The sequence below is a fragment of the Haliotis rufescens genome, unplaced genomic scaffold (assembly GCF_023055435.1).
Source record: "Haliotis rufescens isolate VD_foot unplaced genomic scaffold, xgHalRufe1.0.p SCAF_2, whole genome shotgun sequence".
NCBI classification, from domain to species: domain Eukaryota; kingdom Metazoa; phylum Mollusca; class Gastropoda; order Lepetellida; family Haliotidae; genus Haliotis; species Haliotis rufescens.
Window position 1 is genome coordinate 14,705,433 of NW_025963890.1, and position 18,386 is coordinate 14,723,818.

The following is an 18,386-nucleotide window of genomic DNA, read 5'->3' on the forward strand; positions in this document are numbered from 1 at the left end:
TTACAGAGCTCCAGATAAGCTGCGTATCTGCGTAAAATACGCATCTGAAATGCAGAAATACGCAGTAAATTAAAGCGTATCAAATACGCAAAGAACATTACAGATAAGCTACAAAAATATAACTTGTGCGTATCATCAAAATATTGTGAAGTAACCCTGCGTATATGATTAGCAAATCAGCAACTTATTTTGAAATTATAAACGGGCATTCCGCCAACCTTGCCAAACTCCGCGACAACGGTTATCTCCCAAAACCCCTACATCCCATTTCCCCTACAACCCAGTTCCCCTACAATTAGTTAAAACAACACGCGGCATTTACCTGTCTGGTATTATGAACTCACCTAAAGAAGAGATTAAGGTCTGGAGTAGAGGTAGTAGAAATGAAAGGGGTAGAGCTTTAGGGGACTAGGGGAAGTTTTAAAAAAAAAAAATAATGTAAGTGTAATGAAAGATGCCTATATGATGAGAAGACAATTTTTAAAAATTACAAAAATAACAATAGGAAGAAACAATTATTACACTGAGAAACTGAGATGGACGATTTACAGTTGAGATGGCTAGGTTTAGTATATAGATACTTGAAACTGACTAACATGACATCAACATGTCTGGGAAGACTCACGACAGCAGGAACCGTGATAAGGAATGCTTACAGAGGACACGTGGGTTGACGCAACGGACACCACACCAGATGTACCAAGAGCTGTCGCCTTCAACGACTACATCGTCACGACCTGGGTCGACCACGGAGCACGATTCCCCCTAACACTGTGGAACCATCACGGTACAGCAGGTCCCAGGACGAACAACAACCTGGAAGGCTTTCATAACCGACTCAACCGAGGTCTCCCTCACCGACATCCCAACATCTACCGATTTGTGGAGGTAGTCAGGAAGGTGGAACAGGCAGAACGAGCTAAGATTTTACAGCTCGACTTTGGAGCAGCTCTAAGAGGCAGGAAGAGAGTGTACAGAGAGGTGGAGAACCGTCTTTAATAGACGAGTTGAATAGAGAGGTGAAGTCCCCAATGCAGTTTCTAGATGCGGTTGGCCATTTCCTCAGGCTGGGATAAAGAGTGAATTGAACATTTGAGATGAAATTTATTATAATGTATTATGAATTTTGAAAAATGAACATTTTGTTATAATGTATTATGAATTTTGAAAAATGAACATTTTATTATAATGTATTATGAAATTTGAATAATATCGTAATCGTAATTTAATATTTATCTCAATCTATTCGTGTTTCTTGGGTTGTTCCATTGTATGAAATAGGTAATAGACTAGGGATTAGCAGTGCCATGGACCGTGAACTTTGTTGTCTTAAGTTGTAGGGGAAATGGGATGTAGGGGTTTTGGGAGGTTACCGCGACAACAGTTACCATTCGTGACCAACTCGTGTTATTCCGGGACAAGCCGAATAGCGACTTCTTGCAGGTTACGGAAAGGGGCGAGTGGTGACGAATGAACAGTTACATCACGATCATTTGCCATCACACTTTCTTGTGGAAGTATCGTGGTATTTTTGAGTCCTATAAAGCTCTCGAACCCACGCGACACCAGTTTGCAGGGACTAGATGAATAGTGTTTTTAAATATTTAAGTTTAATACCCACATGTGTAAAAACTAGTTGAATACCCAGATAGAATTACTGATACCCAATAATTTTAAAATGCATGGGTAAAATACCCACAACACCAAAAGCTCATCTGGAGCTCTGATTGTTGTAAGAGGCAACTTTGCTTGTGGTATGAGAGACGACTAACGGGATTGGGTGATCAGACCGGGTTGATGCATGTCAGTTGCATGGATCGATGTTCATGGTGTCAGTCACTGGATTGTCTGGTTCAGGCTCGATTATTTACAGACCGCCTTTATATAACTGGAAAATTGTCAAAGTGTGGCGTAAAACAACAAACAAAAAATATAATACTACACTCGAAGTGCCGACTGTTATTGAAAATACCTGCCTCTTGTTAATGAAGAGTTGATCGGTGAGAAAATAAACATGGCGCCTCGCCAGAAAAATGTGATCGAAAAACACCAAGATTGTACAGTAGCGTGCAGTACGTGTCTTGTGTAGAGTATTCTTGGACTTTGAGTGACTCCTAGACTAACATTTAGTCTCTGAAATCTTATATTACACAATATCCTTCTTGACTCTAAAAATAAAAAAAATTTCCTAGGAATAGAGCTAGCTTGAGCTGGCTAGACTTGCTTTTGTATGCATTTCTAGATCATTATTTTTTCATAAAATAAATATATTCCACGGTCATGGTGCAGGACTAAATGACTCCTTGTGACTCCTAATAAGGAAAAACAGAAGACTTCAAAACTTGTAATACAGCAGCTACAACGTTTTGCCTCCTGGAGACCATTATAGTCAATCAGTCTTCTTTTAAAACTGCGATGTTGTAACGGACTACGCCATGTCGATATACTGCTGGTGAGTATTACGAACCACATGTCTAAAGACAGTTCTGTTCAGTGAGCGTGTTGGATTTTACGCAGCTTTTAGGATTAATATTAATCCCGTCATGTCGGGGCGGATGACTCTATGAATTTATTTTCACATTTCAACCATGTGAGTATTCAGACCGGGGCCATTCCCGTAAGGAAGCAACGCTTTAAAGACTAGGCTACCCATCCGTCGTTATGTAAGACGTGCTATCATACAGATGTTGACATTGAAATAAACACCAAACTTACTACAAGATACCGTATTAATGGCCCTTAACCTGTTACTTTAGTGTGTTATTTATGAAAATTCCTGATAAATGGATGTATTTGATCCAGTTTGACTCGGTCCCTTTAATCAGGAGATAAACTTACTGTGTTTTTAAATTAGAGGTAGTATAATGGAATTATACTAGCTCTAAATTTAATTTAAAACCGAACAGAGACCAGTTTAGTGTGATTATATACCTCTGATTGGCTTTAATTAACCAATCAGAATAAAGTATTTACTCAAGTCATGGTAGAATTGCAAATCGACTGATGATCATATATGTTTGCGGCAACAGCTGGTATTACCCGAAGTCGATCCGGTTTGAACTTTGACCGAACTGTAAATCACATGACTACGTTCACGTGATCACGCACCGGCGATCGACCTCGAAAACATTGTCACTCTCAGTGGAATTGTGCCTTATTTTAGTCCAACGGGCGATGTCATAGAGCTAGAAACATGACAGCTTTGAAGGTCAGTTAAATAATGATGACACAAAGGAGTTTACAGTTTTGTTTTGCTCGATGCATGTCAACAGGGTACTTTGAAAGATGCTGAAATGCAAACCATTTGCTCAAATACCAGTAGCCAAATATACCAGACGAGGCGAAAAGCGACCTCTCTGATCAGCTGATTTCAGGATTTTGTCCTTCTGATTATAGAACTCGTGATAGGATCGATACATATAAAGATCATAACAGACAGTTATGATTGCCTTATGCACATTAAACACGATATATACGCATGTACGTAGCACCACTAATACGCTTTGTTTGGATTGTTAAACTTCAAGATTATAAACAGGATTTGCATTAGATATATATGTTATCAGGAGTAGATAAGCCAGGAACTTCACTCCCCTGTCAGTTGTAATCTGATATTAAATAGGTGAAGTGGCAGTTATTGGAACGATAATAGAAAAGCACAGACAATAATTGAATTGTTTTTTATCATGTTTCAATTCAATAGCTAAGTAATAAGGAGTTATCGTAAACGATAATAGTAAAATACTGATAATAATTGAATTGTTTTTTATCATATTTCAATTCAATAGCTAAGTAAGGATAAAATATATGGATGAACAACTTCTTTATTACAATTAGGAGTGACGCTTCAGTCTACGTTCTAACACTAGCTGTTATCAATGGTTAAAATGCATATATGCAGGTATGAGGCAATGTTAATACAGCTGAGTACATGAAGACGTACACTAAAGGGGTGGTATAAGGTAAACATCTTAACAGGTGAAGCCAGTAGTTATGATTATGACAGACTGGGGTCTTTGAGATGATGGTACGCAGGAGGAATGTAAAAGCATCAAAATAACATCAAAAGACTCCAACCATGAATCTACCGGGATCGAGGCTATCCTGTTTCCTGTGTTTCATCCTGTTAACACACTGTCCTAAATGATAAATGTTTGTATTATTTGAATGTATGACTAATGGGTATAACAGCCTTTCCTGCTTGTAGAGCAATTTTTCGTCAAGCCTTAGACAACTTTAACATGTTTAACACAGGAGAAAACATTGCCTTAAGATATTCATAATAAGTTTTGTTTTGTTTGTTTATTTGTTGTTTAACTCATCAATATTCCATGTATTCCAGTTATTCCAGTAAATAATCGAGTCCGGACCAGACAATCCAGTGATTGAAAACATGGAGCATCGATCCACGCAATTGGTATACGATGACATGCATCAACCAAGTCAGCGAGCCTGACACCCGATTCCAATAGTCGCGACAAGCATGGTCGCCTTTTACGGCAAGCATGGGTTGCTGAAGACCTATTCTACCCCGGCCTCATAATAAGTGACAGACTTAATAGTTTTCCCACATACATTCTTCTGTATGAGAGATTACCCCACCATTCCTGAATATAATTATTATTTTTTTATCTAGATTAAGCTCTAAACCCAAATTTGCACATCAGATGAAATGCAATATAACTGCCTTTGAAGGTCAACAACAGTATATGAAAATGTCACTTTGTCATCTGCAAACAACAGAATCAATATGTCTTCTTTTGCCTGAGTAACAAAAAATTAAAAATAGGGTTCTACTTACCATTATTTTACTGAGGCAAGGGAGTTAACTCACTATAAAAGTCCAATTCCCACCCTTGCCGAAAAATCTGGCTAGATCGTAGCATCACCAGTGGCTATTACGAATTCGGTCTCTTATATGTCCCCCTACTGACCAATCATATTCCACCTCTCATATCACTTGCAATGCTTCAAACAAAACAGTCAAGACGATCTCATCGATAATAGTGATCTTTATTGTAATAAAACAGGTGTTACTTCGGACAGTGTATCAAAATGTGTGAGCACCTTGATTAAAACATGAAAAGATTTATGTGTGAAAAAATTATAATTATATAGTATGAATGCCAGGCCCAAAGACAAGTATCTACGTAACAGGTTTTTCTACTTAAAAGGTTTCTACTTAGCGAGAGTTCACTGACTGCATCTTCCATACATATCATGACCAAGTTTATTGATAAGGAAAGTAAACAGAACAGGGCTCAAAATACACCCTTGGCGAACACCTGTTGAAGTGAGGACAATGGGGTTCTGTTACCGTCACATACAAGTCATTCTTGCCGGCTCCTTTTGATGTATTGTGTGTATTATAATCCTTGGTATATGCTGACTAAAAATGTCTACATGTACGATTGAAACCTTAAGCTGTAGATCCAGTGGACATGCCTGGTTAGGACTAGGCTCAGGGGGCACGGGTGGCACAGTCGTCTAAGGCGCCACGATTCATTGTGCAGAGTTGCGTCCCTTGGGCGAGCCAGAAACCTATGATTGTGGGTCGAATCCTGGTTCGCCCTGATTATGTTTCTAGGTTTGTCAGCACCATACCCGTTCTCAGAGGTTTCACCAAAGTGGTAAACGTCTGAGACCTGCATCACTTCGGGCTTTCCTCCCACATTAAGCTGACAGTGACACACTGTGATATGACTGGAATGCTGTTAAAAGTGGTGTTAAACCCAACTCACTCACTAGAACTAGACTCAACCAACCTGGACTCCTCATAGAGGTGACTAAATGGATTGAGTGATCAGGCCTGGTGACTTGGTTGATTGCATGTCGTCATACCCTGAACCTGGAAGATCTGGGGTAGAAAAGGTCTTCAGCAACCCATGCATGCCATAAAAGGCGACTATGCTTGTCATATGAGGTGACTAACAAAATCGGGTGGTCAACCTCGCTGACTTGGTTGATGCATGTCATCATATCCCAGTTTTGTGGATCGATACTCATGATGTTAATCACTGGATTGTCTGTTCCAGACTCGATTATTTACAGACCGCCATCATATAGCTGGAATTTTGCTAAGCGCATCATTAACAAACAAACATCATACCCAGATGTCTTAGGACATTGCTCATAATATCAATGACTGCTCTGATCAGACTTATTTATAGACCGTGGTCATACAGTTGGAATATTCCTGAGTGCAGTGTTAACAACCAACAAACAAACAACAGTGTCAACAGTGTCTCTGAACAGACATCTGGACAAGAATGACTTGGCCCAGATTATTCAAATGCAATCATGGCAGCTGGTAAATATTTGAGTCTGGACCAAGCAAACCAGTTGTTGATATCTCTAAATATCATCAGTTAATATTTGTTACAGATCCTGATTTTGGGTGTCGTCTGTGTTCAGCTTTCTTGTGGGAGAGGTAAATATCACCAATCTTACTCTACTTACTAGTGTTGTGTCAGCATTTTGGCAGGGCATTGTCTTCATGTGTTCATGCCATGTATATAGACAATGTTTCATTCCATACATTGGTAAAATATTTCAAAAGGTTAATTACTATTAACTATTATTATATGCAAAACTGTTAACACAGTGAATTATTTTCCCATATGCCTCTATACTAAATTGTGAATTTGGAGTGATTAATAAGGGTGGTGCAGTATTACCAGTAAATCAGTAAATGGAGGTTAATTCTTTCGCGATATGTATCAGAACATAATTTTTAATGCTCGGTATATCGGATGATTTTAGATAGATAGCAATTTTTATCATGTGTTCAATTTTTTCTCTTGCCAAAAACATCCATGCGTATTTAATGAATGAGTAAACATTATGTTGTACCAGCATCTTGTTTTGTTCCATTTATAAACTTCAGTTCATATCCTGGCGTTTCAAATTGCTTCTGAATTCAAAATGTAGAATTATACAAAATATTGTGATACATATGACAATACAGTCTTGTGCATCATAAAATATCATGATACACTTTAAACATCCAATGCCTGCATTCATCAGTACTCAGTTATATCAAATTGTGTCACCTGCATTGATTTACAGCAGTGTATGGGGCGGTGGGGTAGCCTAGAGGTTAAAGAATTTGCTCGTCATGCCAAAGGCAGGGTTCGATTCCCCACATGGGTACAATATGTGAAGCCCATTTCTGGTGTCCCCCACTGTGATATTGCTAACAGCGGCTTATAATCATACTCACTCTTTCACTCACTTTATCGGTATTTATCAAGACCAATTTTTTCCTGTGAAACAAAGTTGTTCAATGTTCTTCAGAGTTCTCTACCCTGAATCATATACGGAGCAAGACGCCATCTGATGTCCAGTCAACGGCTGCAGCCGACCTCATCAAGCGGGTCATCGGGGTCAGGGCCTCGGATTTCCTGGTCTCTGTGGACCCCAGTATTGGACCCAAGAACAGGGACACATTCAAGGTAGGTAACTCCAGCATACCAGAAGACCTCATTTGTCTGATGTTATTCCAGAGAACTTGCTTTTATTACAATTGACAATTTAATGTCTTCTTTAGGGAGGTTGACAAATGTGAGTAATGATGTATGTCTTTTGTGTATTATTCTCAGACATATACTGAACAAGAAAAGTAAGGATAATGAATATTCTGGGAGATACTCTTATTAAAGGACTGCATGGTCGGCTTGGAGTCAGTATACTGTGTCTGAGTGGGGTATTCATGTTAATTTGGGTGGCACGGGTGTCCTAGTAGTCTAAGGCGTTACGATTCATTGTGCAGAGTTGCGTCCCTGGGACATGCCAGAAACCTATGATTGTGGGTTCGAATCCCGGTTCGCCCCAATGAACTTTCTAGGTTTGTCAGCACCATACCTTTGCTCGTGGGTTTCACCGAAGTGGTAAACGTCTGAGACCTGCATCACTTCGGGCTTTCCTCCCATACTAAGCTGACAAGCCATGATATAACAGGAATACTGTTAAAAGCGGCGTTAAACCCAACTCACTCACTCACCAGAACTAGACTCAACCAACCTGAATTCCTCATAGAGGTGACTAAATGGATTGAGTGATCAGGCCTGGTGACTTGGTTGATTGCATGTCGTCATACCCTGACCCGTGAAGATCCGGGGTAGAATAGGTCTTCAGCAACCCATGCATGCCAAAAAAGGCGACTATGCTTGTCATATGAGGTGACTAACGAAATCGGGTGGTCAACCTCGCTGACTTGGTTGATGCATGTCGTCATACCCAGAACCCGTGAAGATCCGGATAGAGAATCACTCACTCACTTATTAAATTGTGTGGTCGGAATTACTACAGAAAAATATCCCCAAAAATATTCAGGATCCCTAACTTTTTCTGTTAAGTATACACGTTATAAATTGTTGTAGTAAACTAGCCTCTGTCATAATTGGATGGTTCCTTGTATGTTAAGTTTGAATTCTTACAGTTGGTGTCAAGTGGCGCCAAGCTGTCCATCACGGGGACCAGTGGTGTGGCGGTCGCCATGGGCTTCTACTACTACCTCAAGTACTACTGTGGGGGGCAGTTCACCTGGGCGGGACAACAGGTCGCCCTGCCAACAGTACTGCCAGTTATTGCATCTCCTGGAAAAGTGGTCACTTCCAATGATCAGTGAGTAGCACTTTCAACATTAATTACCGCCTTTTTTTCCTTCATTTTTTGTTTTCTCTCAAAACTTGTGGTTGGTGCTAAAAAAATATTAAAATATACTCTTCAAAACAGTTGTCATTGTTCAGTGTCTTTAGGTGAGAACAAAGGGTCCATGGGATAAGAAATAATTAATATATCTAGTTCTGACCAGTAGTTAATTTTTTTTTAAAAATTGACGTCATTTCAATAGCAACAAAGCCACACACGGTTTCGAGTGCCATGAAAGCTATCAATAGTATTTATGAAACTATTCATTCAGGATCAGCGTTAAAGTTTAATTTTGTTGAACATTCCTGATTTTAAGGATGAGCACATCTCTGTATTTTCCTAGTAAAAGTGGTAATTTGGGTTACTTGTGGTTCATGTATCGCTTATCATTTATATGGCACTGGTTTGATTCTCTACACTACTAACCTGAACTCGTTTATAACAGTTTTCTCAGCTTATAATGTCAATATATGGACTGTTATGAGCTGTGTGAGTATGGTATTACGCCGATTTTAGCAACATCACATTGGGGGACCTGAAATGGGCTTCACACATTGTTCCCATTTGGGGAATTGAACCTAGGTCTTCGGCACGATGAGCAAACACTTTAACCACTAGGCTACCCTACGCCCCTATTATGAGCTGAGTTATGCAGAAAGCTGTTTTGCTTCAGTTGTACATCCTGACATTATTGATCCTGCTTTCAACATTGTTCTAAACCCTATTTAGTCTGATCCAGGGTTAATAACTTACATTTTCCCTTAGCTGTAATATTAGATTAAACTTCAATCAATCACTCTCTCCATGTTATGATGAAAGAGACCTCTCAGAGACCTTGAACCAAACAAGCATGAGCTGCATTGATTTTGTGGTTTCATCGATCATTTTTGATGGGCTATTCTGTGGCCTTTGCAAGGTCCGGGTATTCATGGAGAGTTATACACATCCAATCCTCCAGGGATTGAGGAGACATCTGTATGTCTGACATGCTGCTTCAAATACAGGTTTCGGTACTACCAGAATGTCTGCACTGTCAGCTACTCCTTCGCTTGGTGGGACTGGGCTAGATGGGAGAGAGAGATAGACTGGATGGCCTTGCAGGGCATCAACCTGCCCTTGGCCTTTACAGGACAGGAGGCCATCTTCCAGAGGGTAAGTAGACTGGATGGCCTTGCAGGGCGACAACCTGCCCTTGGCCTTTACAGGACAGGAGGCCATCTTCCAGAGGGTAAGTAGACTGGATGGCCTTGCAGGCCATCAACCTGCCCTTGGCCTTCACAGAACAGGAGGCCATCTTCCAGAGGGTAAATAGACTGGATGGCCTTGCAGGGCATCTACTAGCTTCACATTCTAATTTTGTTTCAGTGAATGGTTCTAGTGCTGTTTCAGTGAATGCATCTCCTGTTCTTTCAGGTGTACATGGCTATGGGCTTCACTGATAAAGACCTTGAGTCACACTTTGGTGGAGCAGCCTTTCTAGCATGGTAAGACAAGATTAGACTAGTCAGAACTTTAGCATCATGTTTTTAATCATAGTTTATACACTGTACTTAATAAGTGGCTATTAATCAAAAGCACACTTGAAAGTAATATGATAGACGTATGTATGGTTTTCTTAGAAGTAGTGAAAGTGATGTCTTCAGAATGCTCATTTTTTCCAGCAGGAACTAATGTTTAAAATGTAAGAACAACTTTGCAGTTTAAATGTTGGGGGGGAAAAATCCCCAATATGACTTTTAATATCTCCACTGTGAAATGATGAACATTAAAAGAAAGGGCACTCCTAACCTGGTCGTCAGCTTTATGTGGTCCTATCAGATTATTTTAGGAATAGATTCCTTTCAGTATATCAAAAGATGTCGCAGTGCTAAGATAGCACAATATTTTAAGAATTGATGTTGTTGACATTGTTGAAAAAGAAACTAAATCTAATTTTGTGCCTTATAGGAATTGTCTAGCTTCAAGTCACAATGAAAGTGGTTAAACTCTATATTTCCTAGGGCTAGAATGGGTAATATACATGGTTGGGGAGGCCCATTGCCCCAAACCTGGATGGATGCTCAGCTGATACTCCAGCACCAGATAGTGACCAGGATGAGGTCGCTTGGTATCACTCCAGTCCTGCCTGGGTTTGCAGGGCATGTTCCTGCTGCCATTACAAGGTAGGTGCCATTGGTGTCCCAACTCTGTTCAGCATAGTAGATTTGCTCGAAGAATCCTTGGTTTGTCATGTATGAATGTTCAGTCATGATCAGATCCATCTTCCCGAGGCAAGGGGGTTAACTGACAATAAAAGTCCACAGTTTTGACCCTTGCTGAACTAGGCTGGAATTCTGGAGTTACATTTTGGCTGGACTAACAAGTCTTTGCATAGTCCAATCAAGATCAGTAGAATCGACGTCAGGTTCGTAAACTGCCGTGCAGATTTCGATCAAATGCAGGATTTACAAGGTATGTGTACTGTCAACTTCGCTGCCATTTTGTTTGTAGCAAATGCAAATGATATGAGAGGTAAAATTTGATTGGTCAATAGGAGGGACATAGAAGGGACATGAAAGGGACATAACTCGTAATAGCCACTGGTTGTGCTACAATCAAGCCCAGAAATTTCAGCCTAGTTTGGTCAGTTAACTCCCTTGCCTCGGGAAGATGGTTCAGATCTCAATGAACCTTTGTCGTCATAAATCAGATCTTTCATGAATGAATACTGTATCCTGTCCAGTGTTCAGGGGTTCATTGCAGAGTTGCGTACCTTTAGTCATACCAGGATACAGTGATCTTGGCAGGAGTGTCGATAGTTAAATTGGCCATAAACTTGATCCACGGTCTGTCAAGAGTTTCACCAAAGTGATAATTGTGTATGACTTGCTTCACACTGGACTTTCCTCCAGTATTTAGCTGACATGACACGATGTAGTTAACATACTGATAGCGGTATAAGCCCTCACTCAGTACCACGTGATAATTGATTCAGCCATTGTGTAGTTTTAATGTGGCAGCTTTTATGAGGTAGATGGTTACTCTCACATAATTATGGCAGCCATTTTCATGATAATGAGGTGGGTGGGTCCCCTCAAGTAAGTATAGTCATGAAGCAGCTGGAGTGTCGCTCTCCCTGCAACCATTGTAAAATGTGACTGACATTTGTGTTTTAGTTGTCACATTGAAATTTGGCTTCAGTAAAAAAATAAGTATTTATATATATTTGGATTAATTGTTATTTATCTGTTTGAATATTTTTGAGCATTTTGGAGTTTGGGGGATGCACCATGTTTTATTGCTCGCAGCAGAGCACAACTGTGATGCTGTAATTTAACCGAAAACTAATAACAATTATGAATATGTACTCCAAACTACTGTACGTCTCTGATGGGGGAAGGGAATAGTCAGACATTTGAGTAAGGATAAGAATTTATGGATGAACAACTTCTTTATTACAATTAAGAGTGACGATTTGGTGTTTGTACTAACACCGTTATCAAGCGAGGTGTTAGAACCTGCACCAAAACGTCGCTCTTAATTGTAATAAAGAAGTTGTTCATCCATAAATTCTTATCCTTACTTAGTACTCCAACTCCTAAATGCCTATCAAAGAAGTCAGACATAAGTTACACAATAACTTGTGTAAAGAACTTTGAAGTCAGAATTTGGAATTGAAAATTTGAGTGTGTTGATATTTTCATTTTAAAAACAAAAGTCAGCCCATCTTGCCTCAGCCAGGGTCATCTATATCTTTTCGAATAAACTTTTAATTCTTCAAAGAATTAGAAAGTAATGAGCCTCCAAATGTCCCAATAGAATTTACAAGAACATGCTCAGTTACTTTTGTGGCTGAGTATATTACAGTATTTTAGTTATGACTTACTTTCTTTTTGTTCTACTTTACTCTGATTTATTGAAAAGTGAGGATGTCTTCAGTTCAGTGTGACATATTTTCAGGGTGTTCCCCCAAGCTAATGTCACGAGACTTGGTGGATGGTCCAACTTCCATCAAAACTATTCAGAGTAAGTAATAAAATGTTGGTATGTGCTGGTGGCAGTTGTACTGATGGTGATACCCACGATGACTCCAGGTCCAGAGCTCCCGATTGGCTGAATACTTAGGGTGACTCCAGGGCAGAATGGGTTAGAGCTCCTGATTGGCTGAATACTTTGGCTTTACACAAGGGCAGAATGGGTTAGAGCTCCTGATTGGCTGAATACTTCAGCTTTACACAAGGGCAGAATGGGTTAGAGCTCCTGATTGGCTGAAATCTTTGGGTTGACACAAGGGCAGAATGGGTTAGAGCTCCTGATTGGCTGAATACTTTGGGTAGACACAAGGGCAGAATGGGTTAGAGCTCCTGATTGGCTGAATACTTAGGGTTGATTCCAGACTCCAGTAACATTACACCACTGCCAGAGGCTTATTTGCACATCACATGACCAGACTTTTCACTTGTTTTTATAACAACTGCGACAGTGAGGGGCAGGACAATATATCTTTATACATCAAAGTAACTGTATCACTAGTTCTCCACAAAGCATCAATGCCGTACAACCAATGTAAACAAAAGATAAATATGCAAATGGATATGGTTTTTCATGTCTTAGGGGGGCGGTTGGGTAGCCTAGTGGTTAGGCGTTAGCTTGTCACGCCGAAGACCCGGGTTCAATTCCTGACATGGGTACAATGTGTGAAGCCCATTTCTGGTGTCCCCCGCCGTGATATTGCTGGAATGTTGCTAAAAGCGGCGTAAAAGCATACTCACTCACTCACTCACTCATGTCTTAGGATATTTTTACCCGTTTTATAACATAATAATGTTCATCTAAATGTGTAGACTGTTGAAAAATGAAACAGATGTTCAACATATGTAATGTGTTGAATGAGCTGTAGCAGAGGTACTGGCTGGCTGCAAGGAACTCTGGGTAGCAGGGTGGTTTGATACCAGGGCAGATTGCGTCAGAGTTGTGTCCCTTAGGCATGCCAGAATCCCAAAGTTGCATTGGTATTTGCTTATGTATCAAGGTTTGTCAAGATCATACCCTTAAATGTTGGTTTCATCATGGTAATAAATGTCTCACTAAAATCTGCATCACTGCACGCTTTCTTCCTACATTAAGCTGTGTATGCTGTGATATACCCGGGACCCGTGAAGATCCGGGGTAGAATAGGTCTTCAGCAACCCATGCTTGCCGTAAAAGGCGACTATGCGTCGTAAGAGGCGACTAACGGGATTGGTTGGTCAGGCTCACAGACTAGGTTGATGCATGCCATCGTATCCCAAATCGTACACGCAAGACTATTCTCATGATTTCAATCACTGGATTGTCTGATCAAAACTAGGTTAATTACAGACCACTGTCATATAGCTGTAATATTTTGTGTGTTGTTAAGCAACAAACAAACAAACAAACAATATTTCTCTATATTATTTTCAGAACCTATCTGCTGGATTTCAGTGACCCGTTGTTTTCAAAGATAGGTGGCAGCTTCATCAAGGCAGTATGTACCTCTTTCTATCAACTGTTATTTTATTTAATTTCATATTTAACTTAATATATTGAAATTTCACATTCATATGGATTAATATACCTTTAGGCAAGACTACAAAATGTTATGGGTTTTTTAAAGAGCCTATCTTGTAAAGAATAAGAAGCAGTAAAATGTCCGAATTTGTGTATTCAAACTTATATTTTGAGAGTTCTTAGGAAGAATCAGCCCTGATCCAAAATGCGTTAATTAGCTATCTCTTTAAAATCAGATCTTTGTTCTTGCTACCGCTAAACAAAGATGTGAGGACATCCAATTATGGGGCACGTCAGAACGACCTTTCATCTGACCAATCAGAGCATTGCTTATCAGATCATGAAAGTGACTGTTAGAATGTGATTTTTGATCGTGCAACCTCGAAAAAAACCACACAGGGTATTCCTAACGACAGTTATGGGCTTTATGTCTGTATTCATACAATCTAGACCATCTATTAGACATTCCAGAATGTTCTTTTGTTCAGTTTTTAATTTTTTTAATCGGGTATATGTCAAAATATGTTTCGAAGCGTAGTCGCCAGTTTCGATTAAGCTGCCTTCTGATTGGCTATTGTTGACTTCTTGTTAGTCATTCCATTGGTCGGTAAAAGTTCGCGAAAGGTAGTTCTGATGTGACCCATACTGGGATGTCCTCAGACCATTGTTTAGCGGTAGCGAGAACTAAGATCTGATGTTAATGCGATTGGTTAATAAGTTGTCTTTTTCCACTTGGTACATTGACCAAGGAACAAAAAGCTGCACTTCTCAGCCTTTTAAACATGATTAAATGAATACAAAGTTGAAACTGTATGGTCAGAGTTACCTGGATGTATTCATTGCATCCTGGTTGTCGCAGTTGGCCTTTCCCAAATGTAGGACAAATTTTACCATGAGAAATTTTGGAGCAGATGACCATGATGAAAAGACCTACTTCTTTCTCATAACAGATGGAATATGAATTTGGTGTTGACCACATCTACAATGCTGACACCTTCAATGAAATGACCCCACGATCAAAGTAAGTATGTCCAGAAGGCCTTCATTATTGTCTTTCCAAGGGATGACTAAGATAAGGAATGGAAATGGTACAGTTAAACACTCCCCCTTGATATGTGCAATAATCTGGAAAGCGACATTACCCCTATTTCACCCACTAACCTAGTCTTAGCTATTCCAGCCATCAGGGCCACCGGTGGCTCAGTTGTCTAAGGTGCCGCGATTCGCTGTGCAGAGTTGTGTCCCTTGGGTACGCCAGAAACCTACGATTGTGGGTTCGAATCCCGGTTTGCTCGGTTAACATTTGCCAGTTATGTTTCTAGGTTTGTCAGTGCTTTTGGGTTTCACCAAAGTGGTAAACGTCTAAGACCTGCATCACTTCGGGCTTTCCTCCCACATTAAGCTGACACGTGGTGAAATAACTGGAATACTGTTAAAAGTGGCGTTTTCCGATGCCAGATTTACCCTGGTTATAATTCTTGTGTTGTCAGCACCATACCCACGCCATGGGATTTACTTTGTATTTTACAATGTTGATAAACATTATGTGTTTTCAGATTTGCAGGTGTTATTTTGTATTTGATGCCCAAATGTTTATGTATTTTAAAATGAATTTTTTTCTGGCATTAAATGCTCATACCACTCACAAATTTGAAAAAAACATGTAGTTTATCTCCTGAATGTAACAAGATTATAGACCCTCAGACTCGCTCACAATGTCCTTCTTTCTTCAGTGATCCAGCATACTTGGCCGCAGCCGCTAAAGGAGTCTACAATGGGATGTTGGCAGGCGACACACAAGCTATCTGGTGAGAAGGGATCTCTGTTCCTACACTGGCATTACCTTCAGACAGTCATCAAATATAATGGTGTCCTGTTCTCTAAGATGCCACTATTCTCTGTTGAGAGTTGTGTCCCTTAGGTTTGCCAGGAACCTATGATGGTGGGTACAAACCCTAAGTTTGCCCTGATAGTTTTACTGATATTGTCAGCACAAGCCGTGCTCAAATGTTTAACCAAGGTGGTAAACATCTTAGTCCTGCATCACTTTGGTCTTCCTCGCACTTGAAGCTGATACGCTGTGATGTAGCTGAAGAAGTGTCCAAAGAGGGTTTACTCACTCACTCGCTCGCTCGCACACTCACTCACTCACTCACTCACTCACTCACTCACTCACTCACTCACTCACTCACTCACTCACTCACTCACTCACTCACTCACTCACTCACTCACTCACTCGCACACTCACTCACTCACTCATTGAAAGAAATTGTGTTGAGTTTAACAAATATTATCTTTTGGATTACACTTTCTTAGTAAGGTACACCTAATTGCCAGCGCAGTCAGAGATCTAACCCACTCAGCCATCAAGGCTTACATGAAAATGGATGTCCGACAACTGGTAGTGTAAGACATTGTCTGATAATTCTTGAGTTGACAAACCAAACGTTGTGTCTTTGTTTTGCAACATGTTCAGTTCCTGCCCAACCACTTAATGTGGCTTAGTCCTCTACTGATGGATGTAAGTAGGGGAACAGCTGAAAGAGATTACATCATGAATGTCTGTTGGAACATGAAAGATATCCAGAAGTTGACGTTGTTGTGATGACAGCAGATTCTAACATTGTGCTATATTTTGTTGGTGTGGTGTGTTTACTGTACAGGACATTTGACACAATGGTGCTGTATTTCTGGATTCCCTTACCTTTTACTATGAGTATAGTTATGATAAATATTGTATCATAACAAATTAGAAATGCAGATATATGTATTCATTTCAGAACGTAACTATGGTGACTTTTACAAAAATTCCTCAGTGACTCAAAAATAAATATCACTGAGCCCAAATGATGCAACATAATATCCCAATATGTTTTGATTGGCTGGTTCAGTGACTAGGCCGAATTAGTTTTAAGATTGTATTCTTTGGTCTCATATCCTTGTCACATGTGGCCATCAACTTCAGTGTCTTAAATGAAAACTGCAGAATATGATTATTTACATTTACGGAATAAGTATCCTGACATGGCAATTCAGTAGGACTATGTCTGTTCTATGACAGTTCTTGTTCATTGTCAGTGACTTGTAATTACTTACTTGAAGCCTGTAGCCAGGACTGTGTGTTTACTTGAAGCCTGTAGCCAGGACTGTGTGTTTACTTGAAGCCTGTAGCCAGGCCTGTGTGTTTACTTGAAGCATGTAGCCAGCACTGTGTGTTTACTTGAAGCCTGTAGCCAGCACTGTGTGTTTACTTGAAGCATGTAGCCAGGCCTGTGTGTTTACTTGAAGCATGTAGCCAGCACTGTGTGTTTACTTGAAGCCTGTAGCCAGGACTGTGTGTTTACTTGAAGCCTGTAGCCAGGCACTGTGTGTTTACTTGAAGCCTGTAGCCAGGACTGTGTGTTTACTTGAAGCATGTAGCCAGGCCTGTGTGTTTACTTGAAGCCTGTAGCCAGCACTGTGTGTTTACTTGAAGCCTGTAGCCAGCACTGTGTGTTTACTTGAAGCCTGTAGCCAGGACTGTGTGTTTACTTGAAGCCTGTAGCCAGGCCTGTGTGTTTACTTGAGCCTGTAGCCAGGACTGTGTGTTTACTTGAAGCATGTAGCCAGCACTGTGTGTTTACTTGAAGCCTGTAGCCAGCACTGTGTGTTTACTTGAAGCATGTAGCCAGGCCTGTGTGTTTACTTGAAGCATGTAGCCAGCACTGTGTGTTTACTTGAAGCCTGTAGCCAGGACTGTGTGTTTACTTGAAGCCTGTAGCCAGGCACTGTGTGTTTACTTGAAGCCTGTAGCCAGGACTGTGTGTTTACTTGAAGCATGTAGCCAGGCCTGTGTGTTTACTTGAAGCCTGTAGCCAGCACTGTGTGTTTACTTGAAGCCTGTAGCCAGCACTGTGTGTTTACTTGAAGCCTGTAGCCAGGACTGTGTGTTTACTTGAAGCCTGTAGCCAGGCCTGTGTGTTTACTTGAGCCTGTAGCCAGCACTGTGTGTTTACTTGAAGCATGTAGCCAGGCCTGTGTGTTTACTTGAAGCCTGTAGCCAGGACTGTGTGTTTACCTGAAGCCTGTAGCCAGGACTGTGTGTTTACTTGAAGCCTGTAGCCAGCACTGTGTGTTTACTTGAAGCCTGTAGCCAGGCCTGTGTGTTTACTTGAAGCCTGTAGCCAGCACTGTGTGTTTACTTGAAGCCTGTAGCCAGGCATGTGTGTTTACCTGAAGCATGT

General features: G+C 40.4%; 1 protein-coding gene across 4 annotated transcripts in view; it reads left to right on the plus strand.

Moving 5' to 3' along the window:
• Window positions 1–3,073: 3,073 nt before the first annotated feature.
• LOC124135580 (alpha-N-acetylglucosaminidase-like) overlaps window positions 3,074–18,386 on the plus strand; it is a 35,310-nt gene continuing 19,997 nt past the window's right edge. For 3 of the 4 annotated variants that reach the window (XM_048399669.1, XM_048399667.1, XM_048399670.1), the window contains exons 1-11: window positions 3,074–3,208; window positions 6,385–6,430; window positions 7,297–7,454; window positions 8,441–8,625; window positions 9,657–9,804; window positions 10,066–10,136; window positions 10,653–10,814; window positions 12,592–12,657; window positions 14,077–14,140; window positions 15,114–15,184; window positions 15,897–15,971. In XM_048399669.1, coding sequence (XP_048255626.1) covers window positions 3,194–3,208; window positions 6,385–6,430; window positions 7,297–7,454; window positions 8,441–8,625; window positions 9,657–9,804; window positions 10,066–10,136; window positions 10,653–10,814; window positions 12,592–12,657; window positions 14,077–14,140; window positions 15,114–15,184; window positions 15,897–15,971 — 1,061 coding nt within the window. In that variant the 5' untranslated portion in view covers window positions 3,074–3,193. Of the gene's footprint in view, window positions 3,209–6,384; window positions 6,431–7,296; window positions 7,455–8,440; window positions 8,626–9,656; window positions 9,805–9,857; window positions 9,881–10,065; window positions 10,137–10,652; window positions 10,815–12,591; window positions 12,658–14,076; window positions 14,141–15,113; window positions 15,185–15,896; window positions 15,972–18,386 lie in introns of all 4 variants that reach the window. The other variant, XM_048399668.1, reaches the window with a different exon arrangement.